The sequence below is a fragment of the Panthera onca genome, chromosome D3 (genome assembly GCF_046562875.1).
Source record: "Panthera onca isolate mPanOnc1 chromosome D3, mPanOnc1 haplotype 2, whole genome shotgun sequence".
NCBI classification, from domain to species: domain Eukaryota; kingdom Metazoa; phylum Chordata; class Mammalia; order Carnivora; family Felidae; genus Panthera; species Panthera onca.
In genome coordinates this window covers 8,282,218-8,302,870 of record NC_138350.1, presented here as the reverse complement: position 1 = coordinate 8,302,870, position 20,653 = coordinate 8,282,218, and the positions used below count along the sequence as shown (strand labels likewise).

Here is a 20,653-nt window from a genome sequence, read left to right as displayed (position 1 = left end):
TTTGCGTCCTGAGCTAGAGCGCGGGCTGCCCAAAGCCGCTTCCCCAGGCCAGACCCACACACAGAGGCGAGCTGCTCCCGGGTGCTAACCTGGAGTGTCCTCTAGCCCAGACCGTGTCAGAGACGGGATGATTTTTGTCCCCGGGGTATCGTGGGAACCAAGAGCATGAAGCCAGTGGCTTGGGGCACGCGGGTCTATTTTTCCCATAAACACACTGAGTTGGCAGCGGGGATCCAGGGAAAGGAGAGAGGCAGACCCTCTCATCTGGCACCCGGGGCCCTCGGCTCTCTTTGCAGATGCAGTCCTGGCTCAGGAGAGCCAATGCCAGCAAGCAGATAGAGCTCATTAAGACTTCACATAATCAGATGAGTACGTGCAGGCTCCTGACCAGAAGTGAGAGCTACTGGTTTTTGTCCCAGTGAGGAAGGAATCCAACATCATAAGAGCAATTAAAAAAAAAATTTTTTTTTAAACCATGTACAGTTCAAAATATAATTTAGACACAAGAGGCTGAAAGCTGCTACTTTATCATGTCCTGCTGTCCCCACGGGCTCCATCCCATCAACATAATGGGCACAGGGTTCTGAATCAGGCCAACCCTTCACTCCGGGTTTACATGCGAGCAGGGGGCTAGTACCTTAGGCAAGTGACTCAAGTCACTTCCTGGTCTTAGTTTTCCCCTCTGTAAGACAGGGATGGCAATTTGTACCTCCTGGGAGGTGAGGTGCATACAGCATTTAAAGAGGGCCCTGCAAAGTTCCTGCATGATGAAGGGCTGGATTATCACTAGCTGCTGTGATGTAGCACCTGATCTCACAGCAGGCGGGGGTGGGGGGGGGGGTGGGGGGGGTGGTACTGAGGAAGGGTTTGCTGCCTCTGCTGGGAGCGAAGAGACAGAATCTCCTTTGCATCCTGTTTCCCAGGCAACAGCAGGGCAGAGATGCACTTATCAATACAGACCCATGGAAGTGTCACTGAAAAATGAATTTCAGGCCAAATGCCCGAGATCCATCCCTTGTGACCATCTGTGACATGGAAACCCCCCTCCTCTAGGACGGAGGAGAACTCATGAGGCACCCCGAGAGCACGCCGGCCTAGAGCTGGCAGGGCCCCCTCCCCATCCTCCTTCTCAACCTCCCACCCAGCCCCACCCCAGCTCCCTGCACCCAGAGGGGCCCCAAAGGGATCTGGTCTGATGAGGAAGAGCTCCAGGGGGCGGTGCCCCAAGCAGGTGCCAGGGGCTGGGTCATAGCAAAATAGGAGCCAGCCTTCCCTTCTGGTGACAGTATCGGTCAGTGGGTTTGCTCCTGGGGCCATATTGACCAGAAGCTCCGTGTATGTGGAGCAGAACAATTAAGTATCTGACAAGAAGAGAAGGCGTAATGGTGACTCCCATGTCCATATTCAAGACTTCAAATACCCTGGAAGTGTGAGCAAGGGCTCCCTCCGAGTCAAGTCGCCCTCTGACACCCTCATGGAAGTTCTTCCACAAGCCCCGCCATGGACCTCCTTTGTTGAAAGACGACAGAGAAGGAACTGTGGGGGCCGAAGACTCACAGAAGCCCAGTACCTGTGGCTGCTGTGATGTGGTGCGTGGGGACAGCCCCTGAACCAGCTTCCTTTGAGGGGCAGTTTTGTTCCCTGGACAAGTAACCCCAGAATTTTCAACATAGCTCCCGGGCAAGTAACTAGGAAGTCTAGCCTGGGGTTCAGGAACTCTGGCCTTCAGTCAGACTACCTGGTTCAGAGTCAGCCCTGCCACACCTGGCTGGGCAAGCCACGGGATCAGTTTCTCCATCTGTGAAATGGGACATGACTACCCACCTATCAGTCAGGACTATTGAGTTGTAGCAATAGAAACTGACTGTGGCTAACTCAGGGGGGGGGAAAAGAACCGAGTGTAAAGGTTACCAGGAGCTCAGGTTAGAGAATGAAGCTCAGAAATAAACAGGGATCCAGGTACCCTAGAGGGTCACACAGGACAGGATACTCAGCAGTCCTGCCGGGGCCCCACTGCTATGGAATGAGTGAGTGCCAAGTTTTTTTCTTGAAAATACTGTTCATTCTCCCAATTCCAGAGAGCCTGGCTGGCCTAGCTTGGCTCATGTGCCCACTTCTTGCCCAAGGAGGGCTGGGCTGGCACCCAACTGACAGTTCTGCCACTGTATCCAAAGGAGGGGAAGGAATGCCCCCAAATGAAACTGGGGTGCTGTACCGAGAAAGAAGAATGTACACTAGGCTGCCCAAACCCAATCAGTGTCCACAACGCCCACTCATCTGGGTTGCTGTAAAGATGAAATGAGATGAGGGGCACCTGGGTGGCTCAGTTAAGCATCTGACTCTCGATTTTGGCTCAGGTCACGATCTCATGGTTCGTGGGTTCGAGCCCTGCATTGAGCTCTGCGCGGACAGTGATTCCCTCTCTCCCTTCTGTCTGCCCCTGCTCTAAATAAATAAATAAACTTAAAAAAAAAAAAAAAAAAAGATTATCTGAGATGACCCGTAGAATACAAAGTGTCTGACACAGAAGCAGACAGGCTGCACTAAATGTTAGCGATTGTGAATATAATCAGCATCACTTCTTCTCACTGGGAGGACACCAGCTGGCCTGACTTTTGCATTTATACTGAGCCTGGTCTAATGACGTACTTCCAGGATCCGTACCTGCACTTGTCTCATTGTTTGTATTAAGCTGATTAGCTCAGAGTGCAATTACCAAGGAGAAAAAGGGCAGATTTATTGAACAAATAAAGCAGGAGAGGGCAGGAGAAGAAACACAGGAGTTCTGAAGAGGCAGAATAAGGAAATGGATCTAATCATCTCCCTGTGTTTGTGTGGGGGGGACCCACAGAATTTGAGCCCAGCAGATCTGGACATGAACCCAGGCGCTGTTATTCCTAGCTGTGTTCCTGGACACATCCATTTCCTTACTTGTAAATCGAGGTTAACAATGCTTATTACCTCACAGGATTTGTGAAATACACCGTAAGTGGCTACGTATGTCTTCCCATTTACGGGAGTAACCACACTTGGGATAAAAGCCTTGAGCTACAGTTTCACTGCTTTGCCCACAAATCTCCATGATGTTCCCATTCAGGTATAACTGGAAGTAAAATGATCCCTAATCTCGGTTTTTCCTCAGCATTCCTTTTAGAGTCTGGAGGTGTTTGCTGTGTGCGCATTTCCTTTTCCAATGCTTCCATGCCCTTGATGGGCTTACATCACATGTGAGAGCCTGAAATGTTCTGGCCAGCCATGGAGGGGAGAGGCAATTCACACGTTAATGATGGGAGCCTAGAGCAGTAAGCACCTTCGTGATCAAAAGTTGGCAATATTTGGGGTGCCTGGAGAGCTCAGTCGGTGGAGCGTGTGACTCTTGATCTCGGGGTTGTGAGTTTGAGCCCCATGTTGGATGTAGAGATTACTTAAAAATTTTTAAATCTGCAAAAAAACCCTTGGCAATGTTTATTAAAACACTAAATAGTCTCATTCTTGGACAGTGTTTTTACTTCAAAGAATTTATCCTGTTGTAGAAACAATAAATGTACACAGAAGTATGTGAGAGCATTCAATGCACCTTGCTTGCAAAGGATCCAAACCCGCTTCTTATTCTGGAGGACTCTTTCATTACATAAATTTTAGTGGGATCAAGGTATAGTCTCCTACTGCAGAAAGTGAAGGGGGCCAGACATGCCCTCCTTCTCCCTGCTTCCAGGCAATAAAGGCGAGGCCATGAGACCTACTCCCCTGCTCCCCGGCCAGCTGAAAATTCCCATCTCAAAGTTTTGAGTCGGAGTCCTGAGGAAGCTTCCTGAGATCTCCCAGCTAGCTGGCTGCTTTTATGACAGCCTTGGCTACACCCCCTGCAGCCTGTCTTCCCTTGGCTTCTAAAGCTGGGTCTTCAGCCTCCTTATCCATGTCAGCAGCTAGCTAATGTCCTTCCCTGCTTAAGTGATCCAGTGACCTAGCCTACTGAGACACCAATGGGATCCCTCAGCCAGGGGGAGGGTAGACAAATTACGTACACCCACACTGCAGAAACCCTAGAAGGTCCATCTCCAGGCACTGACATGTCATTAAATTAAATAAGCAAGTGGGAGACTCAAATGTATACAACAATCCCATTACAACATAGGAATGATATGTTAGTATGTAATAGAGAAAAGCAGCTGGGAGCCTAATATGCCGAGCTGTTGACAGCGATGATCTCAGAGGGCAGGGGATTTTAGAGAGCTCTTTCTATGTTATGAACTCTTCTTACTCTCGTCATGTTTGAGCTGTGGTGGTTTTGCAATAGGTTTGTAACCAGAAAAAAAGTGATAATGCCATTTTCTTTTTTTTTTTTTTTTTTTTTTAATTTTTTTTTTTTTTCAACTTTTTTTTAATTTATTTTTGGGACAGAGAGAGACAGAGCATGAACGGGGGAGGGGCAGAGAGAGAGGGAGACACAGAATCGGAAACAGGCTCCAGGCTCTGAGCCATCAGCCCAGAGCCCGACGCGGGGCTTGAACTCACGGACCGCGAGATCGTGACCTGGCTGAAGTCGGAAGCTTAACCGACTGCGCCACCCAGGCGCCCCGCCATTTTCTTAAAAAGTAGATGATGGTTGGGGCGCCCGGCTGGCTCAGTCGGTTAATTGTCCGACTTCGGCTCAGGTCATGATCTCATGGTTGAGCCCCTTTTTGGGCTCTGTGCTGACATCTCAGAGCCTGGAACCTACTTCGGACTCTGTGTCTCCCTCTCTCTGTCCCTCCCCGGCTCATGCTCTGTCTCTGTCTCTCTCTCTCAAAAGGGCACGTCTCTCTCTCTCTCCGTCTCTCTCTCTCCATCAAGGGCACGGAAGCATTGGAAAAGGAAATGCACTCTGTCTCTGTCTCTCTCTCCAAAAATAAACGTTAAAAACAAATTAAAAGAAAAAAAGATGATGGCTGCAAAATGTGTGCTCCTGAAGATCTCAAATAACTTAAAAACTAACACAAGCCAAGACTCACCCTGACAAAGAACAAGCAGGTATTTCCATTATCAGCTAAAGTAGTGTCACTCTGTTCAATGGCTGAAACAGAGTTTACAGTTGACTTTAGCCCTTTACTTTTGACATTATGGGTTCTTTAAAGAGACTTTATTGGGGCACCTGCGTGACTCAGGCAGTTGAGCATCTGACTCTTGGTTTCGGCTCAGGTCATGATCTCACAATTCATGGGATTGAGCCCCACGTCAGGCTCTGCACTGAGAGCGTGGAGACTCTTGGGATTCTCTCTCCCTCTCTTTGCCCTCCCCTGTATGTGCAAGGTTTCTCTCTCTCTCTCTCTCTCTCTCTGAAAATAAGTAATTAAACCTTTTAAAAATAAGAGGTTTTATTAACTGATGTATTTTATATCACCGTGTTTCAAATTTACATAATTCACATATGCACAAAATAAGCCCGCCTGTCCTGGGGGCATGAACCACCCACAGACCTGGTGTTCCTGTGCCTGGGCTGAGGTATCTGGCCATGACACGGTCACACAGAGAAAGCAATGAAGTGGAAACCGAGTAATCTAGAGCTAGCTTTTCCTGATGATGATGGAAAAACAAAGATAATTCATTACAGCCCTCTTGCCTCTTCACTGCTTAGGAGGGGAACAGACGTGTCTGGTCAATGAGCTGGGGTTCCACCATGTTAATGACATCTTACCAACTCTCAATACGCTGCTTTCCATTGAGATATTCAATCAGCAGGGAAGCGGTCCATCCCTCTGCTGAGGCTTGGTGACTCCATAAGCTCTGACTCAGCGGGGTACACATGTCATGGCTTTAGTCACTGATACAGCTCCCTGACTGGTGGGGAAAGGCCCTCTGGAGAGAGAACCAGAGTTCCCTTTGAGGCATGAGCCGGGGAAGATTCTGTAAAGGGGATATAACTGCTCATGCCTGAGGTGCTCGGCAGGGACTGTGACCAGCCTGAGTGTGATAGGACCTCGTTGACGGTTTCGTGGCTGGCATCTCTTTGAAAACCCGGAACCCTTCTTTGATGGCAAAATCCCATGCCAGGTTAGACATAAATTCAGGCAGTTTTCCACTTTGTTCGGTGTCCACAAAGCTTGCTTGCCCTAAGCAGAAGCAAAGAAAAACAGTGATTACTCCCAAGCAACCCTTAATAAGAATGCTGTCAGCAGCCACTACCATTTGCTGAGCACTTGGCCATATACCAAACACAGTGCTAAGCGCTCTGCGTGGATTATTATAGCTCATCGAATTCCCGAAGCATTATGATGCTTTTAATCCCCACTTTACAGAAAGAATCTGGGTCTTAGGAAGCGTAGACAAGCTGACAGCAGTGGGCTTGGAGCCAGGAGTCAGGCTCATCTGGACTGCTCCCTGCTCTTTACCTCTTCTTTCCGTCAAGGCACTAAATGAAGCCAGGGACACCCCCAGTCACTTGTGCTGTCGCCAGGGGGCTATCGAAAGCCCTGCATAATCTTAGACTGACTGCTCTTGCTGCAAAACCAATAACAACCGTCCCCAGGGACCAGGTTAACGACAGATCTCTGGACACCACTCTGTGCAGATGAATGCCAGTGTCAGCCCTGCAGAACTCACTCCACTTATGCTCTCACTGCTTTCTTTTTTTTTTTTTTTTAATACATGCATCAAGACTTTTAAAAAGTAAAAAAAATTTTAAATTGAAGTACGGTGTATATACATCCTCTTTATAAAAGTGTATAGTTCTGTGAGTTTAGTCAGGTAACCAGCACTGCCATCAAGATACAAAATATGTCCATCATCCCCAAATTTCCATGGTGTCCCTTTGTACACAACCCTTTGCCCCAGCCCCCGGCAACAGTGATCTCTGTTTCTTTTAGAGAGAGAGAGAGAGAGAGAGAGAGAGAGAGAGAGGCAGAGAAAGGAGAGAGAATCTTAAGTAGGCTCCACGTGCAGTGCAGAGCCTGACAAGGGGCTCGATCTCATGACCCTGGGATCATGACCTGAGCCAAAATCAAGAGACAGACGCTTAACCGACTGAGCCACCCAGGCGCCCCACCCTCTTTTAAATCTGTTTCCCTAGTTGGTTTTTTCCGGAATGTCACGTAAATATACACATCATAGGGTTTGCAGTCTTTTCACTGTGGCTTCTTGCATTCAGTGAACTGCATCCGAGATCCTGCATGAAGCGTGTATATTGTCTCCTTATAGTGAGCTTCTTCACAGTCAACCCTCCTAGATTATTTTTAGCATTTCCGTATTCTAAAAAGACTGTGTTTTCCTCATTCTCTTTGTATCGATAAATGGATCTTTGCAGAGGCCTATTTTTCTTCTGGTCCCTGCCACAGCCAATTTCCCCAAAGCTTTGGTGTTAAAGATATTATGCTGTTCTTACAGATCAGGAGCCAAATCCATGTGCTACATAGCAGAGAAGGCAGGCCGCCAGACAAGTCTTTACTCAGCACCTTCCGGGGGTGGTCATGGACCCAGGCCCTGGGGGGGGCGGGGAGGGGGGGCAGTCGGGAACCAGACAGCCCCCTTCCCTGAGTCACTGTGAGGGCAGTGAAGGCAGATGCGCACTCTCTCATGAGGGGCTGCATCTCCCCAGCTCGTTGTTACTGACTGCACATGCCACGTGCAAGCAAGACCCCCCCCCCCCCCCTTGAACTCACTGCCCTTCATAATGACCTCCTTTTCCTAGCAGAGAATACGAAGCGCTCTCTTCATTTTCCTCTCCTTAAGTCGATCTCCCTCTCAGAGTGCTGCTCTGTCTCTTGGAAAGTCGCCGATAAGAGCCCGGGCTGACTTAAAGCTATCATTACTTCTGTGTATTTTCCCACATGTCGTCTCAGCAGAGGAGACTGCAGCCTCCTAAGCTGTGGTCACAAGCACTTCTTCCGTTCTAGAATTTCAGCAGCCGTCTACCGGAAACCTAAATGTCAGCACCCACGTGCCGACTATAAATCAGTGGCCCCTGCCCCCGGCTCTGGGCATGGTTCTCCCCTTCCCCACCCAGTGATGAGCTAACACCACCAAGAATGCCTTTGAAACAAATGCTCCTTCTCCAAACCCCACCTTCCAGGGCAATACCAAGTTCCTCCCTTCTTCAAACAGGAAAATGCTTTTAGACAGAAATAATATTTGCATTCGTAGAGCCGGGTTTCTTCTTCCCCTCCTGTAACATTATTACACTATTCTTCAAAAAACGGATTCCCGGTTTTATGTGAGAAAACTACGTCACTTCCTCTGTGTGTCTGGCTGGCTTCCCGGGTGGGAGGGGAAGGAGCGCCAACAGGATCGGAGGAACGCAGTCGTGTAAGGACAGCACATGTGTATTCCTGTGTGCTGGAGTGTTTTACCTCCGAGCCGAGGGAAGCGTGAAGCCAAGCCAGTGGCACACAGGACCTTGGAAACTGTCAAATGGCTTCCTGTTAGGCCCATTGGCGGCAATACCAATGGGGTTTACAGGTGTCGAGACTCCAGAAGAGATCATTTAGAGTCCACTCAGCTTATCCCCAGGCACTGGAACAGGATCCAGTGAGAACACAGTCGTCGTCTAGAAAATGTCTACAGGCAGTCAGGCCTGTTCGTCACCCGATGGACCCAACAGCCCTTCTGCTTGATTAAATATTTCTGGTTAGCTTTCATTGCGAAGCCCTAACAAAAACTGGGAAATGGTTGGTTAGAACTAATGCTCTCTGGAGGAAGCAAAAATACGGTTTTCGAGAATTCCTGCTTATTGAGACCCCTATCATCAGATCAGGGCGGGTGAAACTAGAAGTCATCTGGGTGCCGACTTTTCTCTGAACATTGTTTTGCTCACGACTTTGTACTGCTAGTTCCTAGTACTTGGCTTGGCAGAGGTTCGGATCCTTGTGAATGAACGATCAATTCCCCTACTCCAACTGCCTTTCTCATTAGAATACGGGAACCTGGCTGAGGACGACAGGTGGCCGCCAAGCTTAGGATGTCGATGACCTGGAAGCTAAGATGTTCCCGTTGTACTAGCAAACCCACTGCTGGGTTTCTCTCTACTTGACTTTTGTCTTAATTTTGGAAACTTTCAAAGATATATAAAAATAGAGTGAAGGGTTTAAGGAATCTGGAAGTGTCTACCACTCAGCTTAAACAATCATCAAAGTATGGCCAATCTTGTTTCATTCTCTGTCGTCCCCATCCTCACTGCCTTAGATTTTTCTGAAGTAAATCCCAAGCATTAGATCATGCCATCTGTAAATATTTCATTTATGTCTAATAGCACTTAAAAGCACACAGTACCATCATCACTCTTAAAAAACAGTTAACTGGGACGCTCAGCCGGTGGAGTGTCCAACTCTTGATTTGAGCTCAGGTCATGATCCCAGGGTCATGGGATCGAGCCCTGTATCAAGCTCTTGCTGAGTGTGGAGTCTGCTTGGGATTGTCTCTCTCTCTCTCTCTCTCTCTCTCTCTCTCTCTCCCTCACTCCTCCCCCACACGCATGTGCACACGTGTACACTCTCTCTCAAAAATAAACACACTTGGGGCGCCTGGGTGTGGTCAGGCAAAGTGGTTAGGCAACCGACTTTGGCTCGGGTCATGATCTCACAGTTTGTGAGTTAGAGCCCCATGTTGGGCTCTGTGCTGACAGCTCAGAGCCTGGACCCTGCTTCGGATTCTGTGTCTCCCCCTCTCTCTGCCCCTCCCCTGCTCATGCTCTGTCTCTCTGTCTCTTAATAATAAATAAACATGAAAAAAAAAACCACACTTAAAAAAAAGATTCTCTCTCCACCTCTGCTCCTCTCCCCCCACTCATGTGTGTTCTCTTCTCTCAAATAAAAAAATAAAAATAAAAATAAAGTAAGTTAACTATGACTCCAATATCACTAACTATCCAGTCAGAATTCAAATTTCACTGACTATCGCGTAAATTTTTTTTATAATTTGTTTTTTCAAATAGGGATCTAAATAAGATCCAAACACTGTAACTGGCTGATGTGTCTTTTAAGTCCCTTTCAATCTATAGGTTCCCTTTTCATCTTTTCTTTCCCCCCCTGACATTCATTTGTTGAAGAAACTGAAGTGTCCCCAAATCTGGATGTTGTGAGTGGCTGTGCCTCAGTGCTGATGTTGAATGTGCTCCTCTGACCCTCTGTTTCCTGTAAGCTGGGAGTTAGCACTACGGCTCGGTCAGATCCAGGTCTGACTTTTGGGGAAGCATCAAGAGGTATGTAATGTCTGGCTGTTTCTCTCTTGCTGACATTAGCACCATGGATACTTATTTTCTGGACCCATTAATGTAGAGGGGTGGAAAACTGGTGATACGCTAATTCTGTCATTCTGTCTGAGATACTTCCCTAGAGAGAAACTTTCCCTCAGTTATTTTGTTAGCCTGACACATAATTTGTGAGTGAGACTTTGACTCTGGTTTAGTGTCACTCTTTACTCATGGATTTAAATATACTTGATGTGTTCCCCATCCATTTCAGTTCATCCTTACTGGTGCTCAAAGTGTCCTGTCATTAGCAACTAGGAGCCCATGAGAGCTGGTTCCTGAGTCCTTTAGATATGACCCGAGTAGTCTTCAACAGCCTACTATATGACAAGGTGTTCCAGGTTCATCTGTAGATTGCCTGCCCTAGACCTGAACACGGTCCTGGCTCCTTCCGGTGGGAATGGAATTTAGAGATGATGACATGGCGAAAACTGGGAGTACAGAATGCTACTGGGTTAGTCACTATTTCTAGGACTTTTTGGCGGGTTCTGTCTGCTTTCTGCTGTTCCTTTCTACATAGGAAACAAACTATAACCTGTTTTTCTATCAACTTAAATAATTTAGGATATAGATGATTTCATTTACTATCCCGCAAGATCTAAAATTAATACTAGAGTGTTTAGATAGATAGATAGATAGATAGATAGATAGATAGACAGATGGTACATTTATATACAACATTCAATTCAACCGTCAGTTCTGAGTAGCAACAATGAACTTTTCTTCCCAGAAGCTCAGACACACAAGATATAATCTAGAACTCCAAGCTAGTTCAGTAAAGCATTTTCCCATGTATGTAAAAGCACCATCAAAGAAGACACATAATCTTTTTTCTTCCTTCAGCAATCCTCTTACTGGGATTTGGCAACATGTACAAAAAATTAAAATGCACATACTTTAACTTAGCAATTCTAATTCTGGGAATTTATCCTTTGGGTTTATTCACGTATGTGCAGAAGAGGGTGTTCACCAACCGCTATCTGTGTTTGCTAAAATGTGCAAATAATCCAAAGATATATTGATGAGAGAATGGGTTAAATAAATTACACTACATCCATACAATGGGACATACTATAGAAATCAAAAACAATGATGTATATCTGTACATATTCATATGGGAAGGTCTCTATGAAATATTGTGAAAATTAAAATAAGAGAAAATAAAAGCAAGGAATGTACTTTATGTTGTTGTAAAGTATATATCTATAATAATTATATGTATGTATATATCCTATATATACACACATATCATATCCTACATATACACACATATAAATATTTCATAGGAATTCTTAAGCATAAAAAATTAAAAATGAAGGTACTAAAAATACATGTAGGATGATCACATTTTTATGAAACTTGGAGAAAGAGAGAAGATAGATACACAGAACAAATTGGGGGACCCATGAAAATTTTAAGGGTGGCGTTTATGTTTAAGAAATGGTACTGAGAAAAAAGGAAAATAATTTTGTATTCTTTACGACTGAATTCTTATCATGTAAGTTTTTACTTAAAAAATTGTATGTTATGTTAATAATTTTTTAACGTTTGGGGCGCCTGGGTGTGGCTCAGTTGGTTAAACGTCCGATTCTTGATTTTGGCTCAGGTCATGGCCTCACGGTTCGTGAGTCGGAGCCCCACATTGGGCTGTGTGCTGGCAGTGTGGAGCCTGCTTGGGATTTTCTGTCTCTGTCTCTCTGTCTCTCTTTCTCTCTCTCCCCCTCTGCCCTTCGCGCCTGCACATGTGCACACTCTCTCTCTCAAAATAAACATTAAAAAAATTTTTTTAAGTTTAAATATTTTAAAGAATACATATAGGGGCGCCTGGGTGGCTCGGTCGGTTAAGCATTCAACTTCAGCTCTGGTCATGATATTGTGGTCCGTGAGCTCGAGTGCCGTGTCCAGCTGTGTGCTGACAGCTCAGAGCCTGCAGCCTGCTTCGGATTCTGTCTCCCTCTCTCTCTCTCTGCCCCTCCCCTGCTTGCACTCGGTCTCTCTCTCTCAAAAATAAAAATAAACGTTAAAAAAAATTTAAGAATACATACATATATATATATATATATATATGCGCTATTAATGACAGATGGTGGAGTTAACTGAATATTGTAGAATTCTGGCCAAATTGGTCACAGGAGGGTTTCCAGGGGGAGAAGCTGAGTGGTTGGGACTCAGACCCTCAGGCAGGCTGTCCTGAGCCACCCATTACCTGTGAGCGAGCGCTTGTACAGTCCCTGCAGGATCGCGGCCATGCGGAAAAAGGAGAAGGCCATGTAGAAGTTCCAGTTCTCAGTAGGAGGGATCCCCGAGTGAAGACAGTACATCCTGAAATACTCCTCTGCAGTAGGGATTCCCAGCTGAGTGAAGTCACAGTCACTGAAACCTGAGGCGACAGACAGAGCCATGTCTGGGCAGTGACCACACACTCCCTTGTGGCCACAGGTATCTGAATTATGAAAATCACTTCCTGCCTTGGAAATGAGTGTTACAACGAATTCACAGGGTCAGCTCCTTATTTCAACAGCTCTTCCGCCCCCACATGGCTGGGATCCTGGCACGAAGCTATTCACAAATTGGCCCTTAAAAGTTTCAGACTAAATTGGCAGTAGTGGAGGGAATGAGGGGCCTCCACTCCCACCTGGGCCACAGTTCAGGGTGGATGCATAGGATTTTCCATCTGCCATTTGACAAAAAATGGTATTGAAAGAAAGATCCTGCCAAAGTTTGAAAAAAATAATTACAACAAATCAGAAATGTTACTGATTTCCTTCATTGGTAACATTTTCATGGCTTAGAAGCATGTAATATATTTTGTTCCTGGGACTTTGTTCGGAGTATACCTTATAATATAGGCAAAGAGACCCCTACAAAGATGTTCACTGCCTTTTTTTGTGAGGGTTGGGGGGAGGTAGTGTAAAAGAAAAATTGAAAACAAAATTAAATATCCAAATGAGATACTGAGATATTTGTCTTAAGACATTTGTCAAATGTCTTGATTAAATTAATTCTATTCAAAAAAATCCTATTTCATCATTAAAAATGATGCTGTAGAAGAAATACTTAGTGGCATAAAAACATGTAATTAAGTGAAAAAAAAACAGGCCATAAAATCATATAATCACATTTTCATTTAAACAAATGTATGTACACACACCAAAAGATGAAAATGTTGGCAGTGCTCATCTCTGGGACTATTGATGATTTTAACTTTTCCTTTTGTCATTTGTTGGCTCTAACATTTTATTTTAATTTTTTATTTTTTTAAATTGACATCCCAATTAGTTAGTATATAGTGCAACAATGATTTCAGGAGTAGATTCCTTAGTGCCCCTTCCCCATTTAGCCCATCCCCCCTCCCACAGCCCCTCCAGTAACCCTCAGTTTGTTCTCTATATTTAAGAGTCTCTTCTGTTTTGTCCCCCTCCCTGTTTTTATATGATTTTTGTTTCCCTTCCCTTATGTGCATCTGTTTTGTCTCTTAAAGTCCTCATATGAGTGAAGTCATAGGATTTTTGTCTTTCTCTGACTAATTTCACTTAGCATCATAGCCTCCAGTTCTATCCACATAGTTGCAAATGCAAGATTTCGTTCTTTTTGATTGCCGAGTAATACTCCATTGTATAGATATACCACATCTTCTTTATCCATTCCTCCATCGATGGACATTTGGGCTCTTTCCATACTTTGGCTATTGTGTTGGCTCTAACATTTTAAAATAAGTTTGTATTTTTTATTTAGAAAATTAGATAGAAATTAGTTGAGTAAAAACATAGGAGGGGCCTATGCACACATCCTTCTTGCTTAAAATACACCTACACATATTTCCCTCCACTGGCAGGAATGCATTTTCCAGCCAAACCACCAGGACCTCAATTTCATGCACCAACCGATCACGGTTACTTCTGTGCCTCAGGTGCTTTGAGAATGGAGCTGCCCTGTTCCCTCTTCTCCCTCAGCTGTTCCTACCTCGAAGCAGGGACCTGGGAAAACTGGATGGCAAGTAGTGACCGAGGCAGCTGGAGGCTACGTCCACAAGGGGGTCGCCTAAGGTAGAGAGTTCCCAGTCAAGGACGGCAAGCACCTCGGCCTTTTCTGGATGGAACAGCAGGTTGTCCAGCCTGAATAAGCCACAAAAGGAATGGAAAGACAGCTCTAAGGAAACTGAGTGCTAGGGGTGTGTTCTGTGCTGGGTGTCTTCCATTTGCCCCTGCAAATGCACTCCCCACCCTATGAGCCCCTCAGTGCCCATGTCCACTGGCTCCCTTGCCCTATGGCTCAGGTGGGCTCAGCCAATGAAGACATCAGCAGGAGACAAGAAGGAGGCAGATAGGTGAGGGACGCTATATTCCTCTCCCAAGGGCCATAAGAGCTGTGGTCCAGGAGCCCTCTCCACAGAGTGACCTCTCTGGGTTCTCGTCCTTCCTCCTTCCCTCTGATGGATTTAAAACTGGTCTGTACATTCTTTGACACTTCTTACACAAAAGGAAGAGTCTAATTCTTTGCTGCTTGAGGCAACTGGCTTCTGACAAATATAATGCAGGTGGAAGTGATGCTAAGAGACTCTAGAGACCAGCTCAGAAAAGGTGACCAGCTCCCAGTCAGCCCTCTCTCTTGGAACACACACGTTTGCAGCCCTGAGCCACTTAGGTAAGGAGTCCAGCTGCCCAGAAGCTGCTATGCTGGAGGGACCACGTGGGAGACCAAAGAGAGGCCCAGGGAGCCCAGCTCAGTCTTCTCTGCCCCAGTGCCAGGCATGTGGGTGAGCCTTCAGGAGAGTCCAGCCCCCAGCCTGACAGCCTCCCCAGTTGAAACCAGCTATCCTGTCCCCAGACAGCAGATTTCGTGAGCAAAATAACTGCCATCACTGTTTACAGCCATGCGGTTTTGGAGGAGTCTTTTATGCAGTCGTAATAACCGGAGCACACACTTGCACTTTCAAACCTAGGGCTGTAATAACTCCCACTGTTGCACAGGACAGCCCCCCATCATAACGAATTTTCTGGCCCCAAATGTCAAGAGGCCAAGGTGGAGAAACCATGCCTTAAAAGGGCACGCACAAGGAGATCCTCTGTGAAGAAGTAATTCTCAACTATAAATTGGGTTCAGACTAGCTGTTTGATTTCCGCTTCAAGGGCCCTGCCCATCATTTTCCACGTCTAGGTAGTCACTCCTCCTCACAGCCATGCCTACCTGAAGTCCCCATGCACCAGTGTGGTCTTCTGTTGCCTGGGAAGATGGTGCGGCAGCCATTGGATGAGCCTCTCCATCGCCGGGATGGTGCTGGTTTCTGAGGCTCGATAGTGCTTAATCCAGGTTTGCACCTGATGTGGAATATAGTCCCCTGAGGGAAAGAGAATGAGAACATGGCATGCCACTCTAACATCCTCCAAAAGTTCCAGAAGGTAACCAAAACAGTGAAAGTCTTGTTAATGCTCTGTGGTATCATCTTCTTTTTTTAAATTTTATTTTCTTTTATTATTTTATCTTTACTTTTTTTTTTTTTTTAATAATTTACATCCAAGTTAGTGAGCATATGGTGCAACAATGATTTCAGGAGTAGATCCCTTAAGCCCCTTACCCAGTTAGCCCATCCCCCCTCTCACAACCCCTCCAGCAACCCCTCCTCCCCCTCTGTTTGTTCTCTATGTTTAAGAGTCTCTTATGTTTTGTCTCCTTCCCTGTTTTTATATTATGTTTGCTTCCCTTCCCTTGTGTTCATCTGTTTTGTCTCTTAAAGTCCTCCAATGAGTGAAGTCATATGATATTTGTCTTTCTCTGACTGGCTAATTTCACTTAGCATAATACCGTCCAGTTCCATCCACACAGTTGCAAATGGCAAGATTTCATTCTTTTTGATTGCCGAGTAATACTGCATCATATATATATATACATATATACATATGTATGTATATATATATATGTATATATATATGTATATATATATATATGTATATGTATATATATATATATATATATATATATATATATATATACATACACACACACACACACAGCACATCTTCTTTATCCATTTATCTATCAATGGACATTTGGGCTCTTTCCATACTTTGGCTATTGTCAATAAAACTGCTATAAACATTGGGGTGCATGTGTCCCTTCGAAACAGCCCACCTGTATTCCTTGGATAAATACCTAGTAGTGCAATTGCTGGGTCATAGGGTAGTTCTATTTTTAACTTTTTGAGGAACCTGCATATTATTTTCTGGAGTGGCTGCACCAGTTTGTATTCCCACCAGCAGTGCAAAAGAGAACCTTTTTCTCCGCATCCTTGCCAACATCTGTCATTGCCTGAGTTGTTAATGTCAGCCATTCTGACAGGTGTGAGGTGGTATCTCAGTGTGGTTTTGATGTGTATTTCCCTGATGATGAGTGATGTTGAGCATTTTTTCATGTGTCGGTTGGTCATCTGGATGTCTTCTTTGGAGAAGTGTCCATTCATGTCTTTTGCCCATTTCTTCACTGGTTTACTTGTTTTTTCGGTGTTGAGTTTGATAAGTTCTCTATAGATTTTAGATCCTATCCCCTTATCTGATATATCTCCTCCCATTCCATTAGTTGCCTTTTAGTTTTGCTGATTGTTTCCTTCGCTGTGCAGAAGCTTTTTATTTTGATGAAGTCCCAATAGTTCATTTTTGTTTCCGTTGCCTCTGGAGACGTGTTGAGTAAGAAGTTGCTGCAGCTGAGGTTAAAGAGATTTTTGCCTGCTTTCTCCTCGAGGATTTTGATGGCTTCCTGTCTTACATTGAAGTCTTTCATCCATTGTGAGTTTGTTTTTGTGTATGGTGTAAGAAAGTGGTCCAGGTTCATTCTTCTGCTGTCCAGTTTTCCCAGCACCACTTGCTGAAGAGACTGTCTTTTTTCCATTGGATATTCTTTCCTGCCTTGTCAGAGATTAGTTGGCCATACGTTTGTGGGTCCATTTCTGGGTTCTCTATTCTGTTCCATTGATCTGAGTGTCTGTTTTTGTGCCATGTGGTATCACCTTCTGATGACCTAGGAGTTTCTCATGTGATGCTCCTGCCATCGTGGCTGGATTTCAGTGTGATCTGGGTACTGTTTCCAGCCACATGGCCTGCAAGCCTGATCCCTGGCCCTCTCAGACATCCGACAAGCTTCCTAACAGCCTTTAAAAAATCCCTTGTTGGCTAAACAACAGTGGTTGGCTAAGAGCATGGAGTCTGGGGCTGGGCTGCCTCGGTATGTTTCCCAGCTCTGCCATTCTCTATCTTTCTGATCTCAGACAGGTGACTTAACCTCTCTGTGCCTCAGTTTTCCCTCCTCAGTGAGATGTTCCTCAGAGAGTTGTTGGGAGGATAAAATGTGTAAAGGCCCCTGGAAATGTTCCTGGCATGTAATACTACTACATGAGTATTTGCTATCATTATTCAGTTGTTTGCTAAGAAACCCAAGAGATACCAAAGTTGAGGAACTTGCAAGTTATATCTGGGACCAGGACACTGGAAGGAGTTCTGGAGTCAACTCAGCTCACAGTCAAGGTCTTCAATTGATTTAACTTCTCTGAGCCTCACTTGCTTCTTCCATAAGAGTATATTGACACCTAAATTCCACAAGACTGTTGTGAAGGCTAACAGAAATCCATACAGAACATGCCAGATACTTAGCTGCACAGAAGGCTGCTCCATGAATGGTGGCATTATTGTCCCGGTTATTGTCAATTGATCATTATTAATTGTCACTATTAATATAACTAAAAATTAATAAATGTGTCAGGTCCCTGGATCTAAGCCAAGCCCTCATCCTTCATCTGAAAGAGCAATGGTCCCCAGAGGCTGAAGGGTTTGAAGATAAGGATAGAGACGTCAAGCTCCTTCTGTGCAGTCCACTCACAGTTGGGGCATCCAGACATGAGCCCTTTGGAAAATCTAGTTGGGTCATGAGAGGTGGAGATCAAAATCCACAGGAATTTAATCCAAAACAAATCAAGCCTTTAGAACTAACTTCTAGTTTTCAGAATTATAGGAAATAGAGTAAAGTAAACCATAAGGAAACAATCAAGACAAATATATAAGACAACTGACTTGGTCTTTTTTTTTTTTTTTTCCTTGAGAGACAGAGAGAGAGAGAGAGAGAGAGAGAGAGAGAGAGAATATCTTAAGCAAGCTCCAGGCTTGATCTCACAACTATGGGATCGTGACCTGAGCCAAAATTAAGAGTTGGATGCTTAACCAACTGAGCCACCCAAGCGCTCCCTGACTTGGTGTCAAAAAATTCATTAAAAAAAACAGGTGGGGGGCGGGGGGACTGTTCTAGATTCCTTGATCAGATCCTGATATGGGGGAGGGGGACTCATTTATAAAAGATATAAGGGGATAACTGATGAAGTCTATCTGAATATGGATTGGGTTTTAGATATTCTGGGGAAATTTTTAATTTTCTTGGATGTGATAATGGTATCGGAGAATGCCCTTATTTTTAAGGAAATGCATAAAGTATTTAGGAGTTAAGTGTTAGGGTCTCTACAACTTTGTTAAATATATAGGGAGAGAGACAAACAGAAGAAGAGGGAGAAGGAAAGAGAAAAGTGAATATGGCAAAAGTTCAGCATTGTTAAAATTAGTAGCGGGCATGTGTAGTTATTCATTGTACTATTTCACGTTTCTGTAAGCTTGAAAATTATCAGGCTAAGAAGTCAAATACAAAACTCACAGGAGCTGAGCCTTTGTGAAAGGAGCCCTTCAGGAAAACCTCCGATGTGGATTTGGAACCTCCCGCCCCTCACACACACCAGCCCAGGGCTGCACACGTTCCATTTTCACAAGAAGCAGACGCAGCTGCCCCTGTGTCTCTGGCTCTGCTGGCCGCTGGTCTCTCTCAGGCCTGCCAAAGCGCTGAAACATCCTTCCTGAAGCAGACTGCCCCCCCTGGGATAAGGAAGGAGGATTATGTGCTCCCTGCAGGTCCTGGGTGGTGAAAAGGTTCTTTGTGGTAATTGGACTGCACCTGAAGGATCTTTGTCAAAAGTCCCTCTTGATTAGAAATCCTGTTTGTGTGCTCTCTCAGTCTTTCTTTTGTGTTTTTACAAATTTAAATGTGTTCTTTTGAATAGATAACACATTCACAAGGCTTGGACAAAAGGGCAAACAGTAATCTTTTTCCCACCCCTCCGCCCAGCCATTCAGCTCTTTTCCTCCCCCAAGGCAACCCACGTGACCAGCTTCTTAGGTATTCTTTTGGAGATATTCACTTGTGCCAGCAAATATTTAAATGTATTTGAATATGTAAATTAATTCAAATAGACCGCTCTTTACACAAATGGTACTATCTATTTATAGCCAATGCCCTGCCAAGCAGCTGGATTCCTGACATAACCAGAGAAATTGCAGGGTTTTTTTGAAAAGAAAAATCTAGTGCGCCTGTAGCTGGATCAGTGAACCTGAAGCATGACGAAAGTGCTTTATGCTTTCAGACTCAAAACATAGCCAGTGGCCTGGGATGCTGGCCCTTAGATCACATGAAATCACATCAGATTTCTGCTTTGTCTCTTGATGCTAAGAAGTCAGTGGAAAAAATGTCAAAATAGTCTATTTTTTTTTTTTAACGCTTATTTTTGAGACAGAGAGAGACAGAGCATGAACGGGGGAGGGTCAGAGAGAGAGGGAGACAAAGAATCTGAAACAGGCTCCAGGCTCTGAGCTGTCAGCACAGGGCCCGACGCGGGGCTCGAACTCACGGACCGTGAGATCATGACCTGAGCCGAAGTCGGACGCTTAACCGACCAAGCCACCCAGGCGCCCCAAAATAGTCTACTTTAAAGGCACAGGGGGCACCTGGGTGGCTCAGTTGGTTGAGCGGATGGATCCTCTGTCCCCCTCTCTCTGCCCCTTCCCTGCCTGCACTCTCTCAAAAACATTTAAAAAGAAAAGAAAAGAAAAGAAAAGAAAAGAAAAGAAAAGAAAAGAAAAGAAAAGAAAAGGCACAGGATCCATTCAGACAGCACATGGGAGAGGCTTCCATAAGCTGTTGTCGCTCTAGGACTGGATGTTACACTGCCCACTACTTCATTTGCCTAAGGCTTTATCTTCATTCAAAGCACCGGGACAGCTGCCACCTCATTTGCTTTTCAGATCAGCCCTGTGAGGGAGGCAGCACAGGCCTTTTTTTTTTTTTTCACACCAAACCTTTACTATTGAGAAAACTATGAGGAGGTAATGTGACTTGCTCAAGGTCGCTGGTAAATTAGCATCCAACTTCTCCTCCAATGCTCCTTCCATCTTGAAACAATCTTGATCAATATGGGCAACATGGGTTGTCTTTGCCCACTTGCCCTTTTACCGGCGAGTAGGGCTGCCAGATAAAATACAGGATACCCAGGGTGCCTGGGTGGCTCAGTTGGTTAAGCGGCCAACTCTTGATTTCAGCTCAGGTCATGATCTCATGGCTCTCATGGGATTGAGCCCA

The 20,653-nt window shown here is 45.1% G+C and overlaps 2 protein-coding genes across 2 annotated transcripts in view; one reads left to right on the top strand and one right to left on the bottom strand.

Moving 5' to 3' along the window:
* BRAP (BRCA1 associated protein) overlaps positions 1 to 20,653 on the top strand; it is a 94,391-nt gene that overhangs the window by 19,587 nt on the left and 54,151 nt on the right. The window lies entirely within an intron of this gene.
* ACAD10 (acyl-CoA dehydrogenase family member 10) overlaps positions 5,337 to 20,653 on the bottom strand; it is a 39,531-nt gene continuing 24,214 nt past the window's right edge. The window contains exons 10-13 of the mRNA XM_078435791.1: positions 15,404 to 15,554; positions 14,180 to 14,331; positions 12,423 to 12,596; positions 5,337 to 6,089 (exon numbers count right to left, since the gene is read on the bottom strand). Of these exons, the coding sequence (XP_078291917.1) occupies positions 5,905 to 6,089; positions 12,423 to 12,596; positions 14,180 to 14,331; positions 15,404 to 15,554 (662 nt within the window). The 3' untranslated portion in view covers positions 5,337 to 5,904. The remainder of the gene's footprint in view (positions 6,090 to 12,422; positions 12,597 to 14,179; positions 14,332 to 15,403; positions 15,555 to 20,653) is intronic.